Here is a 25614-nt window from a genome sequence, read left to right as displayed (position 1 = left end):
TTTTATCATGTATTACACTCGCCCCCATTTTCTTTGGGGTTCCCACTCATTCATTACACACCCATTTATTGCCTCCATTGAGGGTGAACTGATCCCACTGGCCCAGCCCTGGCATGTCACTGTACAATAGATACTATACAGTTGTATTTCACATGTTTTGACATATGTGTTTGATGTCAGCTCAAATGATTCATAGCACAGTTGGTAACAGAACAGTGAGAAGACATATGTTTTAAGAATAAAGACAGCCCCTGTGAGATGGGACAACATAGGTTAAATATTTGAAGGTTGCTTATACCACATGAGACCATAGATATTCTCTGCTCTAACTAGTAGATGTCATCCAGAGTCCTCTGCGGGGAGATAGATCCCATTTTCTTCTCCCTAATCATTCATTTGAAGATGACAGATACTGGAGGTCCTGCATATTATTATTATCATTATCATTATTATTATTATACTCTATTTATATAGCGCTTTAGATTTATACAGCGCTGTACGTACAAACAATAAAATTGATATAAAACTGATTTGTGGCCTTTACCTAGAGCAGTGGTTCCCAACCTTCCTAATGCCGTGACCCTTCTATACAGTTCCTCATGTTGTGGTGACCCAAACTTATGCAATTATTTTCGTTGCTACTTCATAACTGTAATTAAATAGGTGTTTTCCAGTGGTCTTAGGCGACCCTCATGAAAGAGTCATTCAACTCCCAAAGGGGTCCCGACCCACAGGTTGGGAACCACTGACTTAGAGGATTCGGCTTGCGTATTGTCCCTTGTTGTGATTCATCTTCTTCCCTCTTCCCATTTGCCTGTTTCTCCTTTTAATTTTTTTGAAACAATATGAAGGGATGCTCATAGGGAAACAATATAAAGAGATGCTCAGAGACAAGAAGGTGAAGGACTGACTCATGGTTCATTCAGGTAGCGTGATGCTTGGGAATGCTTGGTTTCTAGTCTAGGAGTGAGCCATTTGTGAGCTACATTTCCCGTCATTCTTTAATGTTGCCTGTAATGGCTAGGGTTGTTGGGAGATGTAAAACAACATCTGATGCTCCTGATTGCAGCATCTGTCTTAATTCAACTACTGTGTGAAATTGGCTCTCAGAAATATTGTGGCACATTGTTCTCCTTATTCCTATCTTTGGCAACATGGCTGCATGTACTACCATATCTGATAGTTGCAGAGGGAAGCACAATTGGTAGAGTCTCGATTATCCATCCTTTGGTCATCCGACATTCCAGATTATCCAACGTTGAGGCTGCTTGGGGGCATGCCTGTAGGCATTTCCACACACCCCAGACATGCCCCCAGACACGCCCCCATACAAAAAATGTTGTTACTGTAACGTTACTACAACTTTACTTTTACTGTTACTGCAATAAAACATAAATACGTTTGCAATTCACAGTGATTTCAAGGCTTTTCTTGGACCATCCGGATTATCCAACATTTTCGGCTATCTGACTATCAGCCCGCCTGTTTATGTCGGATAATCAAGACTCTGCTGTAAATAGGTTTCATTTCTTTTCCTTTCTACTTTTGGATCTTTGTACTTTTTAGTCCAGTGTGTTGGTTGTATTCTCTTTCAGGTGGCAGAAATGCATGGTGAGCTGATTGAATTCAATGAAAGGCTGCACCGTGCCTTGATGGCCAAAGAAGCTCTTGTGACACAGATGAGGCAAGAGCTCATTGATCTGAGAGGACCAGTAAGTTTTTGTTTTAAGAACTCATATTAACATTCATCTGTGTTTTTCATCCTGAAAAGATGAATATAAAATATTTTAAATTGTAATCTGCATGAAAACGCTAAACAAGGTAGCAACAACAGTTTGAAACTTGTAAATGGCAGACTGTTAAAGACAGGAAATTAATATAATTCTTTAACCCAGGAAAGGGAAATCTTTGACCTGTCAGACCTCAGACACAAAGCTTTCCAAAGGCCTAGCCAGGATGGTAAGTAGAAAGGGATTAACAAAAAATCTGGGAGGGGAAAGGTTTCCTCCCCTTGCTCCCAGCCTATGCTTTGGAATTGAGACATGTGTCATGAGCATATGTGTTTTCTTCTTTTCTGGGCAACCAACTACACTTTGCAGTTGCAGTTTAGTGTTAGCCATAACATAGTGTTGTCCACTTTGCAAACTATGTGCAGTGTCGAAATGCAGACCAGAAACAAAGTTGGCTGCAGCAGGAGGGATCACATGGCACTTGTCACAAGTGCTTCATGCCATGATTTGGAGGATAATCTGAACTGAGCCATTGTCTGTGGGCCATGCTTTTTATAACAGGTAATAAGATTATGCAGCTGATTTTGCTCCTTCCCAATGTCTGTTGGTTTTAGGATGATAAAATTGATAACATAAAATAGATTTATTTCACTGAGAAGGAATTTGGCTGCACTGTGCATTAGTGAATAAAGCAGAGATCCAAAAAGACATATTTTAAGGATAAATTTAGCTCCAGAAAGATTTTTTAAAATTTGTTTTAGATAATAAAAACAAAACTTCTTAATGCTCCCGCTCCCAACTGATACTTCCAGATGTGTTGGAATACAATAGCTATAATTCCCAGCCAGTATGGCAAATAGACAGCCAGCATGGTATTGTGGTTGGAGTGTTGGACTACAACTTTGGAAACCAGGGTTCAAATCCCTGTTCAGCCATGAAAACTCACTGGGTGACCAGTGGGCAAGTCCTACTCAGTCTCAGAGTAAAACAATGGCAAACCCCCTCTGTCCAAATCTTGTCAAGAAAACTCTGTGATTGGCTCACCTTAGAGTTGCCTATTTGAAACGTGAGAACCAGCATGGTCTAGTCATTTGAGCATCGGACTATAATTCTGGAGATCAGGATTTGGCCATGGAAACCCACTGGGTGACCTTGGGCAAGTCACACTCTCTCAGCCTCACAGGAAGGAAAAGACAACCCTCCTCTGAACAAACCTTGCCAAGGAAATCCCATGATAGGTTTGCCTCAGGGTCATCATAAGTTGGAAATGACTTGAAGGCACACAAAAACTGGAATACTCCAGTTGTAAATACTATATATCTAAAGATCTAAACTGTGCTCTAGATAGTTCAAGAATGATTTCGTTGGGCTTGAGTTCACAATTCATAAGTCAAAAACAACTTTAAAGGCACAAAACACACACATTCTAAATGTACGTTATCATGTACTGTGGTATGGCTGGGAAACATTAGACTTGTAGACTTTTAGGGTGCATCTGTACTGTACAAATAATGCAGTTTGACACACCTTTAGTTTTGTAGTTCCATCCTATGGAGATTTGTAGTTTTACAAGGTCTTTACCCTTCTTTGCCAAAGAGTACTAGTGCTTCACAAAACTAAAACCCCCGGGATTCTGCAGACTGGAGTCATGCCAGTTAAAGCATTGTCTGCATTCTTTGTACAGTGTAGATTTACCCTAAGTCTGCTACTCCCAGAAACTCTTGTCAGCATATTCCAATTGTGTGGCATTGTGGCAGTTGTAGTCCAAAACTATCCAGAAAACCAAATGTTCCCTGCCTGTGAAATACAAGATCAGTATTGATTGGGAAAATCCAACCGAAAGCTGCTTGACGCATAGGAGCTAAGTGTATTAAGTGTTAAAATGCAGACATTTCATTCCTTTTTACCAAAAATGTGAGGTGTCTTTGAACAGTATTTTCTTCAGATAGAGGCTGTGTATTATATGAATTGAAATACTGAAATATCTGGTCTTTGATCAGTTCCCATGTTTGTTAAATAGAGAGGGCATTTGAAATAAGGAGGAATGAAGAAAAACAAAAATAGAAATGGGACATGACAATGTGGGAGGCTTTGATAACCACAGCCAGAAGAGGCTACTCTTTCTAGGAATTCTTTATGTCCTCCCACGGAAGAGTACAAATAAATTTGTTGATGTTAAGCTTGTGACTGTGCAGCAGCGTTTCCTGAGCTGTTTTTGTTATGAGCATGTATAATACAAATGTCCCATAGCTAAAGATACTTTGGCAAATTTAATTAATCTTCTAGAGCAGAGCTAGACAGTTAAACCTACTTTCATGTGGCTTTTGACTATGGGGCAAAGCAGACGGATGCAGTGAACACAAACTGTGGCCTCAAGGGCATCTTGTTCCATAGCCTCAAATAGGAGTGGAAAATATCCACTCCTCATGGAGCCAGTTTTGGGCCGGAAAAACAGACAGAAAAACATAACAGCAGAAACTAACAGAACTATACTCAGGCCAGCTCCATCAGGCCTTGGCTGAAAGAAGAAGAGCCCTCCTTCCATTCACCATCCAGAGGGAGAGAAGGGCAGGCCAGCTCCATCAGGCCTAATCAGAGTAAGAAGAAGGACCTTCCCTCCAGCCCATCTGCCATGGTCCAGGCATCAGAGGGACAGAAGAACTGCTGGGCTTTCCTCCTTCCCCACCGCCATTCCCTTCCCCTTTTGTGTCTTGTCTCTTTAGGTTGTAAACCTGAGGGCAGGGAAATGTCTAATAAATTTATAAGCTGCTCTGATAGCCTTTTGGCTGAAGAGCGGGGTATAAATAAAAAAAATATTTCTCAAAATAAAAGGAAAGAAAAGCATGGAAGCTAAATATTCTTCTTCTAACCAATCTAGGGAGCCTTGAGCAAAGCTTAAGGTTTGTTGTTAACCGCCTTTGTGTTAATCTCGACAAATGGTGACCCTGTGCATGAGACGTCCCGGCCTCCACTACTCTGCTTAGTTCCTGCAAAATTATACCTGTGACCTCCTTAACAGAGCCCATGCTTCAAGCGTGTGGTCTTCCTTTCTTTATACATTTCTCCACCTTTCCTAGCATAATTGTCTTTTCTAATGTTCCTTCTTGTGATGTGGCCAAAGTATGACAGCCTCAGATTAACCATCTTGGCTTCCAGGGAGAGTTCTGGCTTGATCTGTTCAAGGATCTGTTGGTTTGCCTTTTTGGCTGTCCACAGTATCCTCAGCACTCTTCTCCAGCACCATATCTCAAATGAAACAATTTTCTTCTTATTTGCTTTCTTAATTGTCCAGCTGTCACATCCGTACATGGTAATAGGGAATACAGTGGCTTGTACGGTTCTAACTTTTGTGCTTAGTTGTATGTCTTTGCTCTTTAGGATTTTTTTCTTATTCTTTCATAGCTGCCCTCTCCATTCTTAGTCTTCTTCTGATTTCTTGACTTCAGTTCCCATTCTGATCAGTGTTAGATCCAAGGGATGAGAACTCTTTTACTATTTCTGTTTCCTTACTGCCTAGATTGAAGTTATGTAGAATGAAAATGAGAAAGTGTGTGAGAGAGAGAAAGAAAAAGAAAGAAGATGGGAGGAAAGATGAGTTCAACTATCTGATTTGGGGATGCGGAGAAGGAGACAGAGAAGGAAGAAAAGGAAAGATGAAGGCATTTAACTAAGAGTTGTGGGTGGTGGAGAGAGATTGAAAATGAGAGTTAAAGAGATGGAACGAGAAGAGAGGATGTTTAGGCAAGCTTGTTGAAGGTGGGAGAGAAAGAGGACAAGAAAGATTGTAAGAGAAGGGCTAGGGAAAGAGGACAAAAATGAGAGTAGCCAGTTGTGAGGCAGGGGTAGAATCCACACACAAACTGGGTACATGAATTAAAAAAGAAAGGAGCAGCATACCAAATGAGAGGTGTTGAGGACACTTGTATAATATTTTTTGCTCACAATGCTACATGCTCTTTGGACTGGGAAAGGTAATAAGCCAGAAAAGGCCAGAAAGCAGCAATCCTGTAGTACAATATTCAGTGACTCTTGAGGGAGCCAATACTGAAAGAAGCTTGAAGTTTCCCAAAGCTGACTGCTGTCTCCCACTGAGCCTTGTTGCCAGCCATGTACTTTGAGAAACTTTGAAAAAGGAAGGAAGAAGGATGGCAGTGAGTCTATGGAGAATTTACATCAGCTGTTCTGAAGCTGGAGAGCAACAAGATACAATATTTTTAAGCCAGTGCTCTTACCCCGAGTTTGTTTCCCTTGTCCAGAGTCTTAGCAGAGAGGGTTCAAGTCTAGGTATCCAGAACCAACTCAGCTACTATAGATTGCTAATACAGATTGTTGTTATGTAGGTACCAGACTTTACAAGCTCTGAATTGCAACCCCCTGTTATTTTTTTTCAACTTCAAAGTGTCTTTGAAAGATTAAATGAAAAATACCAAAAATCTCCAGCTGAAGAAATGCATTTAATAATTATATTCCTTTTAATCATTATAATTATATTCTTTTAAAGCATCAAACAGCCATTACTTCAAATGTATTTTTAAAACCATCCAACTTCAGAGAGACACTTATTAATAAATACCTCACATCAATATAGCAATTTTAAAATATTCAGAAATTGGAGCAAAGAATATAAAAAGTGACCTGTTAGGGTTTTTCCCCATTTAAACGTATCAAAATATAAAATATTTAAATGCTTGAAAACCTATTTTCAGCTTGTGCTAGAGCTGTAAATACAGTGGAACCTTGTTATCCGCTAAGGTTTGGTTTTAGGATCCCCTGTGGATAACAAAATCCGTGGATGCTTGAGTCCCATTAAGTACAGTGGCAGAGCAAAATAGTGTTCCTTATATAAAATGGAAAATCAAGGTTTGCTATCAGAAATTCATACTTTTAAAAAATATTTTCAAGCCTTGGATGCTTGAATCCGTGGATAAAAAAATCCGTGTGTCAGGAGGGCTGACTGTATTGAGAACAATTTCTGTTGTTATTAATGATACAGTGTGCTTTCGGTTTGGAAGCCATTGCGTGTGCATCATAATATGAAGAAATAGTAATGTGAAGTACACTTCTTCCCAGGCTTTCTGGGCAAATTTCCTCTTTTTAATGGTTGATTAAGGCAGCTGCTTCAGGTGGCAAATACCAAAAGACAACATGGGTTGGCAGAATACCCCGTGTGTTCTACTTGAACCCGGTGAATTTTTTCCTGTCTTTTGAGGATAGAATTATATGTGCTGAACAGCCTGAGCTGGTCCATTAAACTTGTCTACTGACCTAGTACCCTAGTATGTGCGGGGGCGTAACAATGGTGGCACCCTGTGTACACAGCGCCGCCATTGTTACGTAAGCGCCTGTGGCGTCTGCATGTTGCTGAGTGGCGCTTACATAACGAGTGTGCCAGTGGCGCACTTGCTACGCTGCCCCTGCAGCTCAAAAAGAACCCTTTTCTTGGGTTCTTTTTCCTCTATATGGAAGCTGCACGGTTTGGTGGCTGCTGGTTCTCTCCGGAAGAAATTAGGCCACCGGCAGGCCGCCCTTTTTGGGCAGTCTGTCCCACACCTGTGTTTTGCAGGTTTATGTCCCATTGACAGTGGTAAAATAAGATTCTGCTGCTAAGCAGGTCAAATGCTAGGCAATGGTAAAATGAGTCATCTTTTGTTTTGCCTTGGGAAGCAAGATATTTGACAATCTGTGGCTGAAACTTTATCCTCATATAGCGCTGGAACAGACCGGTAGCTTCAGCCAGCTTCAAGCTGGCTTGGGAGCATGGCATTTACATGTACCACGCCCCCAAGTCGCCCAGAAGTCACACCGGCGATGATGATGATGATGATGATGATGATGATGATGATGATGATGATGATGATGATTCTTTACACATAAGCCAACCCATAGGCAAAAACCAATTTATTCAGTTGGTCTACTTTCATTAGTACAATTAAATGTGGTACTCATGAAATATCTTCATATTGTCAGACATCATTTTGGACTAAATATAGTGCTTTTTTCCTGGACAAAATCACTGACAGCCCCATGTACACTCCTGGAAAATTGAGCAGATTACAGCAGCTAGAGACAAGAAGCAAGGACATGATGCATGGTGGCTAGACAATTTGGCTAGAGATTGTCCACGTAGAGATGCCCATTCATAAAGGCATGTTGGGGAATATTACATTGATCAGGAAAGTGAGCAATGATGTTCACACTCTCCACAAGGCTTGGTAAATATGTACAGTTGTCAGTTGTTACACTTATCAGCTGTTCATCTCAAATTGTCCCTAACCTGTATACTTCCTATATTACCTCTTTACCTATTTAAAAATATTTTTAGTAAACATAAACAGAATCCCAAACATATTCTGGAAATATATCTAAAGTATAAACAATAACAACAAGCAAATTATAGCTAGACAAACAAAATTAAATATTAAACAAAATAAAACATACATGGCTGGTTCCCTCACAACTGATAGATATATACCACTATTACTCTACTTCTCTATAACAGTATAAACTTCTCCAGTGTACCAATTGTTTATTTTACAAAACCTTACATTAATTCAAATTCCCAATGTGACTGCAAGTATGTACAGTCATCCCTCCGGATTCGTGGGGGTTAGGTGCTGAGGACCCTCGCAAATCTGAAAATTCGTGAATAATGGGGAGGGGGACTAGTGTGTATATGTGTCTCCCTTCTTGAAGCTGTCTGAGACGCTGGAAGGGCAGGGCAATGTGTGCTGGCTGGTGCCTCCATCTTTCCCAAGGCAAGAGAGGGGTGTGGAGACCCCCCTCATGCCTTGGGAGGTAAAGAAGGAAGGTGGGCTGGCCGCTTCTTACTTCTTTCCCCAGGCAAGAGTGGGGTTCAGAGACCCCCCTCATGCCTTGGGAGGGAAGGAAGGAGGGCGTGCCGGCAGCTTCTGGGAGCTCTATTATTCCCAAGTCCATAGTTGTGTGCACAGAACCTCCCAGCTGTTCTCTCCGTCCTCGGCTTTTCTGTTACCCACAGGGGAAAAGAGGGGGAGGACTGTGTACATACACAGCTAGAGACTCGTGAATAATCAAATTCGCGAATCCCAAAGCCACAAATCCAGAGATAACTGTATTAAACAAATCCCAATCTTTCTTAAAATTATTAAAACAATTATTTGTGCAATATTGTCAATTTATCCATTTCAGCAAGTTCAGTAGTCTTCACTAGCCTGTCTTCTTGTGTTTGTGTGTCAGTATCCTTCCCTTCCATCTCTGGGCATATATAATTCTTACTGTTGCGGTCATATTGTATATACTTATGTATAAGTCTAGAAATTTTAGTTAAAAATTGACCCCAAAAATCTGAGTCGACTTATCCATGAGTCAATGTAAATACTCTACCTTAACATGCATAAAAATAGAAAACATCCTCTGGTGAAAGGCAAGAGTGTAACCTTTCCTGGAAGCACTGACCTTCCTCTATTCTCTCATCCATCCATCCTTCTGTGTCCAAAGGAGAGCAACTAAAATGGTGAAGGGTTTTGAAACCATGCCCTATGAGGAACAACTTAGGGAGCTGGGGATGTGTAGTTTGGAGAAGAAAAAGTTAAGAGGAGACATAATAGCTCTGTTTAAATATTGGAAGGGATGTCATATTGAGGAGGGAGCAAGCTTGTTTTCTGCTGCTCCAGAGAACAGGACCTGGAACAATGGATGCAAGCTCCAGGAAAAGAGATTCCACCTCAACATTAAGAGGAACCTCCTGACAGTAAGGGCTGTTCGACAGTGGAACACACTCCCTTCGCATGTGGTGGGGTCTCCTTCCTTGAAAGTCTTTAAACAGAGGCTGGATGGCCATCTGTTGGGGATGCTTTGATTGAGAGTTCCTGCATACCAGAATGGGGTTGGACTGGATGGCCCTTGGGGTCTCTTTCAACTCTATGATTCTAAAAAAAGAGAGCCCTTTTTATTGTTTTAATCTCTCTGGCAAGCCTGAGCTTGTTCTCTGCTTTAGCTTTTCTGACTTTCTCCCTAAATGTACTAGCTATTTGTTTCAATTCCTCTTCGGTGATTTTCCCTTTTCCATTTCTTGTACAGGTCCCTTTTAATTCTTAGATCACGTGAACATTTTGTAGATAATTTAAAAGATGTTAACTTGTGTATTGTGTATTCCTGCATGGCGAGGGGTTGGACTGGATGGACCCTTGTGGTCTCTTCGAACTCTTAAGATTCTACGTTTCTATCAGCCCGTCTCCTCCAGTATTGCAAACACTGAGCAGTGGTCAATCTCATAAGACTGTGCTCTTAGGACTACATTAGCACCAAGCATGATTACCTAACTGTCTCTTGAAAAGGTTAGATGCTTTATGAATAATTCCTTCAGCTCTCTAACCTGAAACTCCTCTAGGTAAAATAATCAGTAAGTTTGATGGCAAAGATAATGGGGACATAATTACAGCCCAAGACTGCATTTTAAAGGACACAGAATTAAAGGTCATATGGTAGAGCTACTGATGCACAAAATGCAACTGTGCAGAACTTTCCTTGTAGGGTATTATGCAGACTAAACACATTCTTGGTGTCTGTGTGTATAATTCTTCTTCTAAAAACAGGAAGGATAATTAAGCCCTATCATATGTGCATTAAAACAGAACATGATGCTTATTTCTTCAGTTTCTGTGGCTGGAATTGGTGTAAGGAGCTAATTAGGTTTTTGATTCTAGTTGAATATTTGGTGTTTAGTTATTTTAAAACAGCCATATGCTGCCTTTCGGGACAGAAGCTGCTCAGGTGATTATCAACAAAAGTTAAAACCCTAAAATTAAAACATAAAACATTAAAATTAAAACATAAACCAAAAACTACAGAAATAAAAGCAGACTGAAAGGGTCATAGCACATGTGTAGACTGTCTATTGGAAAGTTGGATGGATAATCTGGTTAAGTGCTGCCTACATCTCAACTGCCACTGCGCTGGCTGTGGAAGTAGAGAAGAAGAAGCCACAGCTCTATCATGCCCAGGCCCTTACATCTGCTGTATAAACTATAAAGCCTTTTACTTCATACAACAGATATTCATGCCATGTCATAATCTGCTTTTGACATTCCTCTGACTTTTAAAAGGAAAGAATTTGGGAATCAGATATCCAAAGCCACCTTAGATTCCCAAACCAAGGCTAATGTACATTTGCTTGAAAGGTATAGGAACACATCAAATAAGAATTTCAAACTTTTGGCGTCATAGCCAGGACCAGTCCAAGCCATTTTGCTCCCTGAGAATCTTCATAGACCAATTCTAAAACTGTAAAAATCCTAGAAACGGGTGAGCAATAAATAATAATAAACATTATTAAGTCACATAAAATACTGTATCAAACACACTTTCCATCAGATTACAAAATCCAGCTAGATGTTCATTGTACTAGTCTGTGGTATAAATTATCACCTGATGGATTTTAATTGCTGCTGCACAAAATTTGGTTACTTTATTTGTTATAACAGGGTCAGTAGTATGCAGCAGGGAGACATAGAACTTTTCTGTACATCCACTGTGTGGTTGGGCAGGCAGCTTAATGGAGGCTTTCTGCCGGCTTGGGGACGTGTGTTGTCTAATTGACATGCCCCCAAGACACTGGGAAGGTGCTACAAAGGGGCCATCTGTTTTGCCCCTTGGTTAACTTTTTGCCATATGATCTAATCCAGAAGAATGAAAATTCTTCATAAATCAGATTTCAATGCTGGCTTGCCACCATCTTAGACCTGCCCTCCCACACACCACCAAGTTGGTGTAGGCAACAACAGTACCACAGAGCAGACAATAGTTTCTCTCTCCAAAGCCAAGCAAATTATTTTAGTATTCAAGGCAGAAAATTGAACAAGTACCTCTCCACCTCCCTGTCAGGAAAAATACAACAATAATAAATCAGATAACTATTAATTTTCTGTTTTCATCATATCCTGCTGAAGCAGATGATCTAGGTTGTCAAATGATAGGCCAATCCTGCTCACAATAAACATTTTCTTCAGCTTTTCTGAGTGTCCATCTCAAATTTGGCTGCTGTTTCTTTAAAAGAAAATGCTTAGAATAGGCAATATGAATATAGACAATGTGATTATAATATAGCTTGATTATCCACACTGGACAATAGCCCTCATCAGGTTCATAATATTCTTTTTTCCCAGCCTATCAGCAACAGCAAAGTAACCAGTGACAGAGATCTGCTATGGAGGCACCATAAATGCTCAGACTTTGTTATAGCAATAATTTGTGGCAGTATCTCAAATTATGGGCAGGCAAACTGACATTTCAGCACTGAAAATACGCTATGAACAGGGCTTGCTGTCAACTCGTGAAAATAATTCATGACCATTGGATGACTGTTGCAAAGCACAAATAAGTAGGGTGAAAATCTGGGGAAAGCGCTAAATTTCAAGCCTTGTCCAAAATCTCATTGAGAATGCACACCAACCAATTTTAAAGTCATTTGTGGGAAAGAATAACATCTGTTCTTTTATGGCATCTGTCATTTAAGTCATTAAATTTCTGCTCACAACTAGATACTAGACCACAGAAGATATTCATAAATTCAACCTAGACAACGAGGAAGTAGAAATAGTAAAAGAGTTCCTCTACCTTGCATCAAACATTGATCAAAATGGGGACTGCAGTCAAGAAATCAAAAGAAGACTAAGAACGGAGAGGGCAGCTAGGAAAGAACTAGGAAGGGTCCTAAAGAGCAAAGACATACAACTAAGCACAAAAATCAGAATTGTGCAAGCAATTGTATTCTCCATTACCATGTATGGATGCAAGAACTGGACCATTAAGAAAATGGATAAAAAGACAATACATTCATTTGAGATGTGGTGATGGAGAAGAGTGCTGAGGATACCTTGGACAGTCCCCAAAAGGGGGGGAGTCCTAGAACAGATCAGGCCTGAGAGCTCCCTGGAAGCCAAGATGATTAAACTGAGGCTGTCATACTTGGGCCACATCATAAGACTCATTGGAAAAGACCATAATGCTAGGAAAGGTTGAAGGAAAGAGAAAGAGAGGAAGACCATATGCTAGATGGATGGACTCCATTAAGGAGGCCACAGGTATGAATCTGCAAGACCTAAGGAAAGTAGTGGAGGATTGGGAGTTTTGGCGATGCCTCATCCACAAGGTAGCCATGAGTTGAGATCAGCTTGAGGGTGGTTAATAAATTCTATTTATCATTTTATCTATGTCCCACATTATCTCTAGCCGAAGAATTCAAAGATTATTTGTTTACAAACTAAACATAAAGAAAATTAGTGAGGCAGGCTAACTCCAACAGGCCTCCCTGGAAGAAGATTAACCATCCATTATGAAGCCAAGCCCTCCCTCCAGTCCACCTGCCTTGGTCCAGGCCTTGGAGGTAGAGAGGAACTGCTGGACCTCATCCCCTTCCCCTCCCACCACTTGCTTCTCCTTTTGTGTCATGTCTTTTTAGATTGTAAGCCTGAGGGCAGGGAACCATCCAATTAAAAAGATTGTATGTACAGCGCTGTGTAAATTTACAGCGCTTTATAAATAAAGGTTAATAATAATAATAATAATAATAATAATAATAAATAATGCAGGCTGCTTTTTGCCCATCTTTGCACTACAGTAGAGTCTTGAATAGCCTATGCACTGTTTACAGAAGAAGATGTCACTCCTGCTTTCTTGGCATCATTTTAATGATATCTATCAGCCAGGAGCAGCTTCTACAATGGCAAAACAGAACCAAGACTGTCATAGAAAGCCTACCTTTTTGTCTCTAGGGTAGCTTTTGTACTACTTCTTGCTCACCTGTGGTTTTAATCCTGCCTCTCAGGATTGATTGTTAACTGTCCTTCTGTTATCAAGCAATGAGAAATGAGTTTTAGTAGCCATTTGGTCAGTTATGTTTAATGGCTTTGTGTACTGGGCCAAAAGTATCCATAAAGTTACCAAATAACCAGTTGCCTGATAATGTGACTGGCTTTGATTATTCTGCTACATCATCTGTTTACTATTTTCACTGTCAGACTTTTCTACTATCTCCTCTGTTTTAAATTAAGTGACCACTCAGAAACACGTCTCTACTTGATCACAAACAGACCTTTGGCATTTTTGCTCTTATGAAGACACAAGCCACTCTTATCTCCTTTTCATTCTCCAGTATGTAGGGTTCAGGGACTTACATTTTGCAAAATGTACACAAAAAATATCCTCCAGCCCAAAACATATGTCAGTTGCACGTACTGTTATTTAAACAGAATGTTTTCTCTGGCAGGTTCCTGGAGATCTGAGCCAAACATCTGAAGACCAGAGTTTGTCAGATTTTGAAATGTAAGTTTGTAGAGCAGGGGTAGGCAACCTTTTTGAGCCGGGGGCCGGGTTGCTGTCCCTCAGACAACTGGGGGGGGGGGGGGGGAAATAAATAATTAAATAATTTTTAAAAAGTAAATATACCGGGACAAATGTAGGACATAATTTTCAAATGGAGGACACTTTTTAAAAAAATGGAGGACACGCTAAAAAATTGCTGATTTTTTAAAAAATGTTAATATAAATGCATGTTTCTGAGGCTTCTATAGACAATTGCCCCCCCCAAAGGCCCCGGTGGCAATTGGCGGCAGGACCAGGCTGGGGCTGGTCCCAAGGCCTCGCTGGGCCGGATCCGGACCGCAGGCCGTAGGTTGCCTACCCCTATTGTAGAGAATTTGAATTTACTCATTCCTTGTTCTTATATTTCACTCTTCCTCCAAAACAGGCCCACAAAAACTTTTGTAATTATGAATAATATTAATAAAATGGTATTAGTTTTATATAAATATTTACTGGGGGTGGTAGTTGGTCACACATCTTCTGGGAGGTGGTTCCATAAATGGTAACCCACCAATGATAATGTCCTACGTACATTTATAATGGCTTTGAGGGAATAACACAATAATGAACTAATTTATATTTATAATGTATGTACATATTTCCCCACAGCAATAAAACACCACAGAACTTACATAAAATATTCATATAGCTTTTTTTTGGCTACATGGAAACTTTGTGCAGGACTGTGCATACAGGAACTCTTGTGTTTTAAATATAACTCTTTCTTTAAAACTCAGATCAAATCGAGCTCTTATAAATGTATGGATTCCCTCAGTCTTTCTCCGTGGAAAAACAGCAAATGCATTTCATGTTTACCAGGTAAGTGTTTCAACTTCAAGGGATCAGTTTTTGGGGGGACGTAAATACTTGAATTATTATTACTTGTGTGTCTCAAATCACAGTCCTTGGGGTTACTGCAATATTTTTACTACACTTGCATTCATTTTGATAGTTCTTTGCTTATGTCTGTTACAATTAAATATAAGGATTGGGGAAAATCCCTGCTTAGCTACTTGATGACTTTGGGCTCAACTAGAGATGTTGGAAAGTTGGTCAAGTTTTTATATAAACTTGAACTGACATAATTTGCATTTTTCCAACTGCTCTGTGGATCGGAATACATTTGTGAAGGGACATAGCTCAGTGGTAGAGTACATGCTTTGCATTCTGAATGTCCAATCTGTAGTATCAGACCTCTGGTAGGGTTAAGAAAGAATGTTATTCGAAATCCTGGAGAGTCACTCTCAGTCAGTGTCAACAGTACAGTGTACTCGCACCATATTCGGGTGCACTACATGTGGCTTTGAGCTAAGCAGAAGCCATGTGATAATTAAAGCAATGGCGTGCGTGCCTCCCCCCAAGCTGATAGTGGGATGATAGTGAGAGAAACACTTTCTTAAGTCCCGGGAGTCAAACTCTTTAATCTACCCGCTTCTCAGCCCCGGCGTCTTCAGGCTCTCGGCCTTTCCGCCCTCCAGAATGCTTTTCTAGGGGTTCATAGTCGGCCTTGTCGAGTTCCTGGGGAGGAGGGCCAAACTCCCACCTCTCCCCTTTAGGGTCCCACCACTCGTCCTCTAGATCCCTGGCCGGTGGCCGTGCCCACTCCTCCTCATCCGAGTAGGTGTAGATGCCCTCTGCCCGCGGGTTCCGCAGCTCTACCTCCTGGTGAGGCCCACGCCTTCGGAAGCTGGGTCTGGTTTGGAGGGACACCGGGACTCCGTCTGTCCCTGGGCTCCTCTTGACCTGCATTGTCCCTCTCTCGTCCACTGCTCCCCGACCTCCTCTTCCGCGACGTCTCCCTCTCCCTGCGCACCACTGCCCCTCCTCTTTTATTTCCCCCTCCGGGACTCTTGGCTCCGCCTTCTCCAGCTCCGCCCTCTCTAGCTCCGCCCCGTGGAACATTCCCTCTTCCTCTTCCACCTGGCCCACTTCTGCCCTCTCAGCTCTCCCAGCCCCAGGGCTCGTCTCACTACACCAGGTTGCAACTGAATGACATCAAAGGATATGGCAGAAAGCATTTTAATGTACTGGGGACTGCATTGACCAGGGATGACTTAGGATCATCATCATCATCATCATCATCATCATCATCATCATCATCATCATCATCATATTTATTTATATCCCACCCTTCTCCCAGAACTGGCACTCATGGTGGCTTACAATGTTAAAAACAATACAATTACAATAATATTAAATATTAAAACAATACAAAATAATATTAAACTACTATAATAAAAGAAAAAAGAAGATAAAAATGTCTAAAATACATTAAAACAATATAGTATCCCAGGACGTTCTTTAAATGTTTTCTATTTTGAGTGCCTGTTTGAAAAGGAAGGTTTTTGCCTGTCTGCGGAAGGCCATCAATGAAGGGGCCATTCTGGTCTCCCTGGGAAGGGAGCTCCAAAGTCTAGGGGCAGCTACAGAAAAGGCTCTCTCTCATGTCCCCCACCAACTGTGCTTGTGATGGTGGTGGGGTGGAGAGAAGGGACTCCACTGAGGCTCTCAGAGCCCCGGCCATCTCATAGAGGGAGTTACAGTCTGCTAAATATCCTGGACCTGAGCCATATAGAGCTTTAAAGGTCTACACCAGCACTTTGAATTGTGCCCAGAAACAAACTGGCAGCCAGTGGAGCTGTTTCAACAGGCGTGTTGTATGATCTCTTTAACCTGCCCCAGTTAGCAGCCTGGCTGTAGCTCTTTGAACCAGCTGAAGTTTCCAAACAGTCTTCAAAGGCAGCCCCAAGTAGAGCGTGTTACAGTAGTCCAAATGGGATGTAACCAAGGCATGTATCACTGTGGCCAGATTCAGCATTTCAAGGAAGGGACAGAGTTGGCGCACAAGTTTTAAATGTTCAAAAGCACTCCTTGCTACTGCAGAGAGATGGGCCACCAGGTTCAAAACTGAATCCAGGAGTACTCCCAAACTGTGAGCCTGTGTCTTCAGGGGGAGTGTGACCCCATCCAACACAGGCTGGATCCATATTCCCTGATCTGCCTTCCGACTGACCAGGAGCACCTCTGGCTTGTCTGGATTAAGTTTCAACTTCTTTGCCCTCATCCAGTCATCCAGTCCATTACTGATGACAGACACAGGTTTAGGACCAAGAGATTCTCCTTGGATTGGGGTGGAAAGGAGTAGTAGGGTTGAGTGTTATTGGCATATTGATGACACGCACCCCAAAACTCTGGATAACCTCTCCCAGTGGCTTTATGTATATTTTAAATAGCATAGGGGACAACACAAAACCCTGAGGGACCCCATAGGCTAATGGCCAGGGGGTTGAGCAGGAGTCCCCCTAGCACCACCTTCTAGGTTCGCCCCTCCAGGAAGGAATGGAGCCACTGTAAAACAGTACCTCCAAGCCCCATCCCAGAGATGTGATCTAGAAGGATACTATGATACCTTCAAGTGGTCTGCATTCTCTACTTGAGGGTGAGTGTGTAAGAGACCCCTGGCCACTCAGAAAAGCTCTGTTGGACGACTTCGTGCAGATGCAATGCTGGCAGCAAAAAATATCTTCTAGATATCTAGAGTCTTCAAAGAGGCTCTAGCTCGTGTTTGGTCAAATTCACTTCTAGTCTTCCGCTAGTGTCGCTCTAGTCTCTGTCTCACTCACTTCATCACCATCAGTTCCCTGGTGAACCAGGGGGCTGATTTGGCTCCATTCCATAAGAGGGGATGGTCAAGAGCAATTGTGTTCACAGTCCTGGCCATTTCTTCATTCCAAAGGTCAACCAGAGCTTCAACAGAATCACCTCCCAAGGTGACAAGAAACTCCCCAAGAGCCCTCCGGAATCCATCCAGATCTGTCAGATTCCTGGGCTGGACCATCCTAATTGGTCCCCTACACCTGCAGAGGTTCCGAGTCCCAGTGAGTTTAAACTTGACCAGAAGATTATCTGTTCATGACAACGGAACTGTGGAGGGTTCCTCCACACCAAGATCGTAATCACCCCACCCAGCACAGAAAAGAAAGTCCAGAGTGTCCCCAGCAGCATGAATAGGGCCAGATACCAATTGGGACAGACCCATGGTTGTCATGGAGGCCATGTAGTCCTAAGCCACTCCTGAAAGTGCAGTCTCAACATGAATGTTGAATTCTCCCAGCACTAATAGATGCGGAGACTCCAACGCCAACCCCAAGACCACCCCGGCTACTTCAGGAAGGGAGACTATTGTGCAGCAGGGTGGGCAGTACACCAACAGAATCCCTATTCTGACCCTGCTACCCACCTGTAGGTACACAAGCTCAAAACCGGGGGGGGGGGGGCATCTGGTCAGGGGATGGAATCACGATAGACCACTGCAACTCCACCTCCTCCCAGGTCTTGCCTGTTGTTTACATTTGTTGTTGTGTACCTTCAAATTATTTATGACTCCATGCTGTGATTTTCTTGGCAAGATGTGTTCAGCAGGAAGTTGCCTTTGCCTTCCTCTGAGCAGGAATTTGAACCCTGATCTCCAGAAGTCCAGTGCTCAGACCACTGCACCATGTTGGCTCTCATTTTACTGGAATTGGAGAGTAAAATAAATAGCACATGGCTGGTAATGAATTATCAAGATTAAAATCTGAGCTCTGTGTAATAGAGGTCACCATATAAAAAGGCCAAAGAGAATGTTGAGAGAATATTTCAGACAAAGCTGTAAGGGATATCTAGCCTTAATTATTTACTGTTATCTAGTCTATCCCTTCAAACTTCCACCTTAATGTAATGATTGATCTTCATTAACAACATATAACCCAAACAACACATTTTACTTCACATCAAAAAGTGGTTCAATGGTAAAGGGGAGGGGGTAGGATTTTTTTTAAAGCAGGATATCATCAAAGCAAATTGCAAATTCTTAGCCTGGGGCAACTATAGTAAGAGGTGACTTATGTTGGCAAAGTCTTGCTAAAACTAATCCCTTTTAATCCACTTTCATGCAAGAAAATGAACAGTAACCAGCAAATAGATATCCATATTCAAACCAAACTGTTCCTGTAAGATAATGGGGTGTCTCTTCCTCCATCACTTCATTTTTTTGCACTTCAACATTTAATAATAATAATAATAATAATAATAATAATAATAGGTTTTATTTATATACCGCCCAATCACTGGGAATCCGAGCGGTTTACAATAGAGGGGATAACAGACAGTTCCCTGCCCACAGGCTTACAATCTAAAAGACACGACACAAAAGGAGAAGGGAATGGTGAGGGAGGGAGGGAATCAGGTCCAGCATTCTTCTCTCCCTCTCAGGCCTGGACCAAGGCAGATGGACCGGAGGGAGGGCTCTTCTTCTTCAGGCTAGTCCCTGATGGAACTGGGCCAGCCTTCTCTCTCCCTCAGAGGCCGAAAGATGACAGTTAGGGAGGGAGGAGCCTCTTTCTTCAGGCTAGCCCCTGATGGTAGGGTGGCAGGACTACATTTCTTGGCTTGTGTGTTACTTATGCTAGCCTAGATTTCTCTCTTCAAAAGAATCTTCAACCCACGACTGTCTGCTCCAGCAGCAGGGCTAGACAGTTCCTAATTTGGGGTGTGTGTGCATCATTCGCCATCTTTATTTTTATTTTTTTTAATTTTTTTTATTTTAATCAGGGAACTGTCTGATTAAAAATAATAATTGTAAGCCGCCCTGAGAGCCATTAGGGCTGAAGGGCGGGATATAAATACCTAAATAAAAAAATAAAATAAAAAAATCTCCATCTTCTTTTTTATTGTTTAATAGGCTCCTGAATTATAGTTACCCATGATCATTATATCTAATTATGGATGTAATAAGGCAAAGATGTTCTTTGCATTAACTTTTCATGCAGAAATCTGGAGCTTCAACAGTAATGGGAACCAGTTTTTTTTAAATGTTTGGTATTTGGAATATCTCAAGTCTCCCCAGCTCATACAATTAGATCTGAATTTGGTCTGATGTTTGTTTCAGCCCTGCTAGACAACATACGGCCTTTACTCATAGATCTATAGAATCACAGAACCGGAAGTGACCATCAAGACCATTTAGTCCAGCCCACTGCCATGGAGGAGTACACAACTAATGCACTCCTGACTGCTGTGGATGAGGGCTCCAATTTTAATGGGGCTAACATATTAGGGACCTCCCTGTGTTCATCTGGCCCTCATACTTGCTAACTAAGAAGCAAACCAAAAGGGAAAATACTATTAGATCTGAAAATACTGTCCTGGAACATCTCTGGATGGATTAGCAAATTTGTGGACAAGGAGTTTATTGAATACCTAGAACAGTATTCGACCATCTTCCAAGAATCATGGGTGGTAGTTGTTTCCAGCCTACATCTTCAGGGCTTCAAAGTTTTTGCAGCTGAAGCAGTAAGACACCATAAAATGGGTTGCTGCAGTGGCAATTTAGCAGTTTTTGTCTCAGTGGAATTGGAGGGTGACTATCAAATTCTGGCTTCTCAGTCCCATGACAGTATTTTAATTTTATAGATAAACTTTAATAATTACACCTCCTTAGTTTGCATTAATGTTTATTTCCTTCCAGAAAATTCTGCACAGTCCACTCACGATATCTGGATGTCCTTAGAATCAGCTTTGCGAGACCTAACTTTTCATTTAGGAAATATCCAATATAATATTGGAAAGTGACTTAAATGCCTGGCTGGGAGAAACAAACACAGAGCTTTTAAAACTCTTTAATATCTGTCTAGTGTTTCTGCTAGGTTTTCTGGGTTATCTTGAGATAAAAAGTTCAATAAGAATGGCCCCAAATTAATTTTGATAGTTTAAAAGTTGTTGTTGTTCTCTGCTTTTGAGCCAAACTCGACTTATGGCAACCCTATGAGTAAGACACCCCTCCTGTCCTCAACTGCTTTGTTCAGGTAATGCAGTGTCAGGGCTCTGGCTGTCTATCTGGTATGCAGTTTTCCTCTCATTCTAATCCTCTCTACTTTTCCTACATTATTATCTTTTCTAGCGAATCTTATGTTTTCATGAAGTATGACAATCTCAATTTAGTCATCCTGGTGTCCAGTGAGATACTAGTCTTGATCTGCTGCTTGTCTTTTTGCTGTCTGCAGTATCCTTAGCACTCTTCTCCAGCACCTCATATCAGATGAGTTGATTCTCCTTCTGTCAGCCTTTTTCACTGTCCAGCTCTGACATCTGTGTATGGAGATGGAAATACAATGGCTTGAATTATCCTAGCTTTAGTTCAGTTTTATGTCTTTGCTCTTTAGGATCTTGTCTACTTTTTTCATAGCTGCTCTTCACAATCTAAAGGCCAAAGCAGATAGCCTTCAAGGAGCAGTCAAAGGCTGCTCCAACCCCAATCGGGCCAGCACTGTGGTGACTGCACAGCCTGCTCCTGAAGGGGGCCACTGCCACGGTCTCAAAAGGGTCTCCAGCAGGAGTGGATTAAATCTGCTCCTGAAAAGTCCGGCACCTGCCAACTTGGAGCAGCTTTGGAGTTGCTTCCGGTCTCTTTGGGAGCTGTGCCATCTGAACGCCACAGCCCCAAAGTGGCCAGAAGCCGCTTCTTTTGGCCTCTCTGTTTTGGGCCTAAGTTGTCTTCTGTTTACTTGTCTGTAATATTCATTCTGATTAATGATTGATCCAAGGTTTGGAAACGCTTTAACTACAGTTGGCCCTCCGTTTTCGCAGGGGATCTGTTCTGGACACACACACACACACCCGTGAAAATGGAGGGTCACACATATTGAAGCCCCATAGGCTTGAATGGGGTGTGCCCCCATGTGCGCAGCCTGGGCGTGCGAGTGCCATTGAAAATAGAGGGGATTGCCCCTCAGCGGATATTCAAGGTCACGGATCTCAGATCCGTGAGTTAGGAGGGGCGACTATATATCGATTTCTTTGTCATTTAGATTGAATTTATGTACATTTGCTATGGTCATTTTTATTTTCTTAATGTTAAACATTAAGCCTATCTTAGCACTTTCTTCTTTAAGTTTCTTTAGTAATTGTTCCAAATCTTTGATGTTTTCAGTGAGTAGTATGGTGTCGTCTGCATATCTTGATATTTGTTTGATTGTTGATATTTCTTCCTCCAATCTTCATTCCTTCTTCCTCCAAGTCTAAACCTGTTCTGCTTATGACGTTTTCTGCATTCAGTTTGAACAAGTAGGATGATGGAATCAGCCTTGCTTGACCCCTTTGCTGATTGAGAACCATTCTGTTTCTCAATATTCTGTTCTAACAGTAGCCTGTTGTTCAAAGTACAGGTTTTGCATCAGGACATTGAAATGTAGTGGGACTCCCATTTCTTTAAGAGCTAGTCATAGTTTTTCATGATCTATGTGGTCAAAGGTTTTACTGTAATCTATAAAGCACATGGTTTGCTATATTGTCCAATGTTTGTTTGCAATGTGATCCCTAGTGCCCTTGCTTTCCTGAATCCAGCTAGCACCTCTAGATGTATGGTAGGAATCTTTGCTACAGACTTTTGAGCATGATCTTGCTTCCATGGGAGATCAGTGCATTGGTCCAGTAATAACTGCAGTCTTTTCTGTTTCCTTTTTTGAGAATGGGAAAGTATATTGCTCTTTTCCAGTTTGTGGGCCACTGTTTTGTTTTCCATATTTATTAGCAGATTTTAGTTAGAACTAAAGTTGATCTTGTTTGTGTGGCTTGTAGCAGTTTTATTGGAATGTCATATGTTTCTGGTGATTGATTCTTTCCAGTTGCATTAAGTGCAGCTTTCGCTTCACTTTCCAAAATAATTAGCCCTCTTTTCCAGTGCAACTGGAGATTGCCCTTAGGCTATGTTTAATCATGATATCTTGGAAATCCATGCAGCAAAATGGCCTGAGGAAGATAGTTTTTGAGAGCCGTGACAAGCAGTCACAGGAAATGGATGGGAGGTGAGAAGCAGCAGAAAGTGATACTGAATTTGTGTGTTTGTGGGTGAGGGCGATTGACCTACTTATTCACAATGTTTTATTTTATTAGGAGTTTAACAGTGGAGTGCATTTGCATGTGAGCTTTTCCTGCAATATATTTAGTTATAGAGTGGACGAAGACTTATAAACTAGAACATTTTCCAGATATGACAGAGGGTAGGGAGCCCATTGGATTTAGAAGCTGGCAGCCAACATTTTCAGGACAGGATTATGCTCTCTTTAAAGCAAGGCTATGGAATGCATTTCTCTCCAGATGTTGTACTTCAGCTCCCAGTCAACATAGCCACTGGTGAGAGATTATGGGTGTTAGAGTCCAACAGTATTTGGAAGAATTCCAAGATATAGCCATGTTAATCTGTAGAATCAGTATGTGGAGAGATCTTGTAGGCCCTTTGAGACTGACTGAAAGAAAGAAATTGGTAGCATGAGTTTTCATAGACTTCAGTCTACTTCCTCAGATGCATTTAGTGGAGTTGAAACCAGGCATAGACATATATATGCCATTGGTATTTGAAGACGTCAATTCAAATTACAAATCCTTTATGTATGGAAATGAAGTTGCAAGTCCAGTTTTAACAATGGTCGTTAGTGCACAAAGGCATAGAAAACTGGTCTTTGTGCATGGAGCTGAACTGGCAAATCCAGTTTTGCAATGGGACTAGCCTGTGGTAAGGGTGAATGTAGGGCACTCCCATGAGGATGGGGTCAGATAGTGTTGAAGTGTGTGTAGAGAGTAAGGAAACCATTGTCTTTGTTCAATCTGTTGTTGATGGACTGTAGTTTGTGGATGAAGTCCAATTCTGCTGTTTCTCTTTGTAGTTCTTTTGTTCAAGGACCGCTGTTCTGATGTCTGAGATGGAATGTCAAGGGAGATTGAAATGTTCTGCCACCGGTTTTTGTGTATTCCCATTCCTAATATCTGATTTATGTCCATTTATCCTCTGGTGCAGGGACTGGCCAGTTTGGCCAATGTAGAGTGCTGAAAGGCATTGCTGACACAGTATGGCATAAATAACATTGGAGGATGAGCATGTGAAGGCCCCCCAAATATTGTGGGTGATGCCATTAGGTCTTGTGATGACATTTCCTGGATAAATGTGTGGGCAGAGTTGGCATCTTGGTTTGTGGTAAGGCCTAGTACCTTTATCACCTTCTGTGCCGTGTGTTGTCCTGTAGGTGAGAACCTGTTTGAGGTTTGGAGGCTGTCTGTAGGTGAGTAAAGGTCTGCCACCAAGAGCCCTTGAAATAGCGGCATTATTGTCCAGAATGGGTTGTACTTCATTGATGATGCGCCTGAGTGGTCCTAGTTGGGAGCTGTATGTGACCACTAATGGGGCTCTGTTGTTTTCCCTCTTCAATTTGTTCTCTAATAGATCACTCCTGGGTACACATCTTGCCTTGTTTATTTGTTTGTTTGTTTGTTTTTCACTTCATGGTGGTGGGTACTGTAGTTTGAGGAATGCTTGTTGTATTTCTTTGAGTTTGGCATCTCTGTCTTTTGGGTCTGAGCAGATAAGATTGTATAGGAAGGCCTGGCTGTAGACTATGGATCTAGTGGTGAGTTCAGGGTGGAAGCTGGAGGCATGTAGTATGTAGCAGTCTGTGGGTTTGTGATATAGAGTGGTGCTTATCTGTCCATTTTTTAGCTGTACTGTGGTGTCCAGAAAGTGAACTTGTTCAGTAGATAGTTCCAGGCTGAGGTTGATGGTGGGAGGAAGGTCACACATTGGTCATCCTTGTCCTGAATATTTGGGGTTGGGGTGCTGTTGGATCCAGAGATTTTTAAACTTTGATTTTGCTATTTTATATAAGGGACACCATTGTACTATGCCATTGTATTTAATGGGACTTGATCCCTGGTGACGCAGTGGTTAAATGCTGATACTGCCGTCACAACATTGTGAGTTCAATCCTGCAGGGCTCCAGGTCAACTCAGCCTTCTATCCTTTTGTAGGTCGGTAAAATGAATACCCAGCTTTTGGGGGCAATTGGCTAACACATTATAAACTGCTTAGAGAGTGCTTAAATCACAATGAAGTGGTATAGAAATGTAAAGTGCTATTGCTATTGAGTATCCATGGATTTTGTTATCCACAGGAGATCCTGGAACCAAACCCCAGCTGATTCCAAGGGCCCACTATCTAACTAAAGCACTCCTGAGAGATGGCCATCCAGCCTTTGGTTAAAAACCTCCAAAGAAGGAGAGTACACCAACCTTTGTGGCAAGGCATTTTGAGTTCATCTAACAAATGCACCAACAATTTATTGAATTAAAATATTTTGCAAGGGGGAGAATTCATGAGAGTTCTGTAAGAAAAACAAATTTACAGTGGGTGGACTGTTTTGAAACTGAATTCAGGGAATCCACAAGCTGTTCTCCTATGTGTGGGGGAAAATAATAGCATTGTAGAATCATAGAGTTGGAAGAGACCCCAAGGGCCATCCAGTCAAACCCCTTGTCATGCAGGAAATCACAATAAAAACACCCCCAACAGACAGCCTTCAGCCTCCCTTTAAAAACCTCCAAAGAAGGAGAGTCTACCACTCTCTGAGGGAGTTTGTTTCACTGGAAAGTTCTTCCTAATGTTGAGGTGGAATCTCTTTTCCTGTAGCTTGCATCCATTGTTCCAGGTCCTATTCTCTGGAGCAGCAGAAAACAAGCT

At 41.7% G+C, this 25614-nt stretch overlaps 1 protein-coding gene across 7 annotated transcripts in view; it reads left to right on the top strand.

Annotated features, from left to right (window-relative positions):
• LOC149306264 (sorting nexin-29-like) overlaps positions 1 to 25614 on the top strand; it is a 152861-nt gene that overhangs the window by 83475 nt on the left and 43772 nt on the right. For 4 of the 7 annotated variants that reach the window (XR_016282501.1, XM_089540509.1, XM_089540508.1 and 1 more), the window contains 3 exons: positions 1596 to 1712; positions 13975 to 14030; positions 14807 to 14888. Coding sequence is in view for 6 of the 7 variants with exons in the window: in XM_089540509.1 (XP_089396635.1) it covers positions 1596 to 1712; positions 13975 to 14030; positions 14807 to 14888 (255 nt within the window). In the remaining variant the exon portion in view is untranslated. Of the gene's footprint in view, positions 1 to 1595; positions 1713 to 13974; positions 14031 to 14806; positions 14889 to 25048; positions 25104 to 25614 lie in introns of those variants that run through there. The other 3 variants (XM_089540514.1, XM_089540511.1, XM_089540512.1) reach the window with 3 other exon arrangements.

The sequence above is a fragment of the Sceloporus occidentalis genome, unplaced genomic scaffold (assembly GCF_023333645.1).
Source record: "Sceloporus occidentalis isolate IW3139 unplaced genomic scaffold, rSceOcc1.0.p SCAF_10, whole genome shotgun sequence".
Lineage (NCBI taxonomy): Eukaryota > Metazoa > Chordata > Lepidosauria > Squamata > Phrynosomatidae > Sceloporus > Sceloporus occidentalis.
Note: the sequence above shows the minus strand (reverse complement) of the source record. Positions and strands in the feature narration are given on the sequence as shown.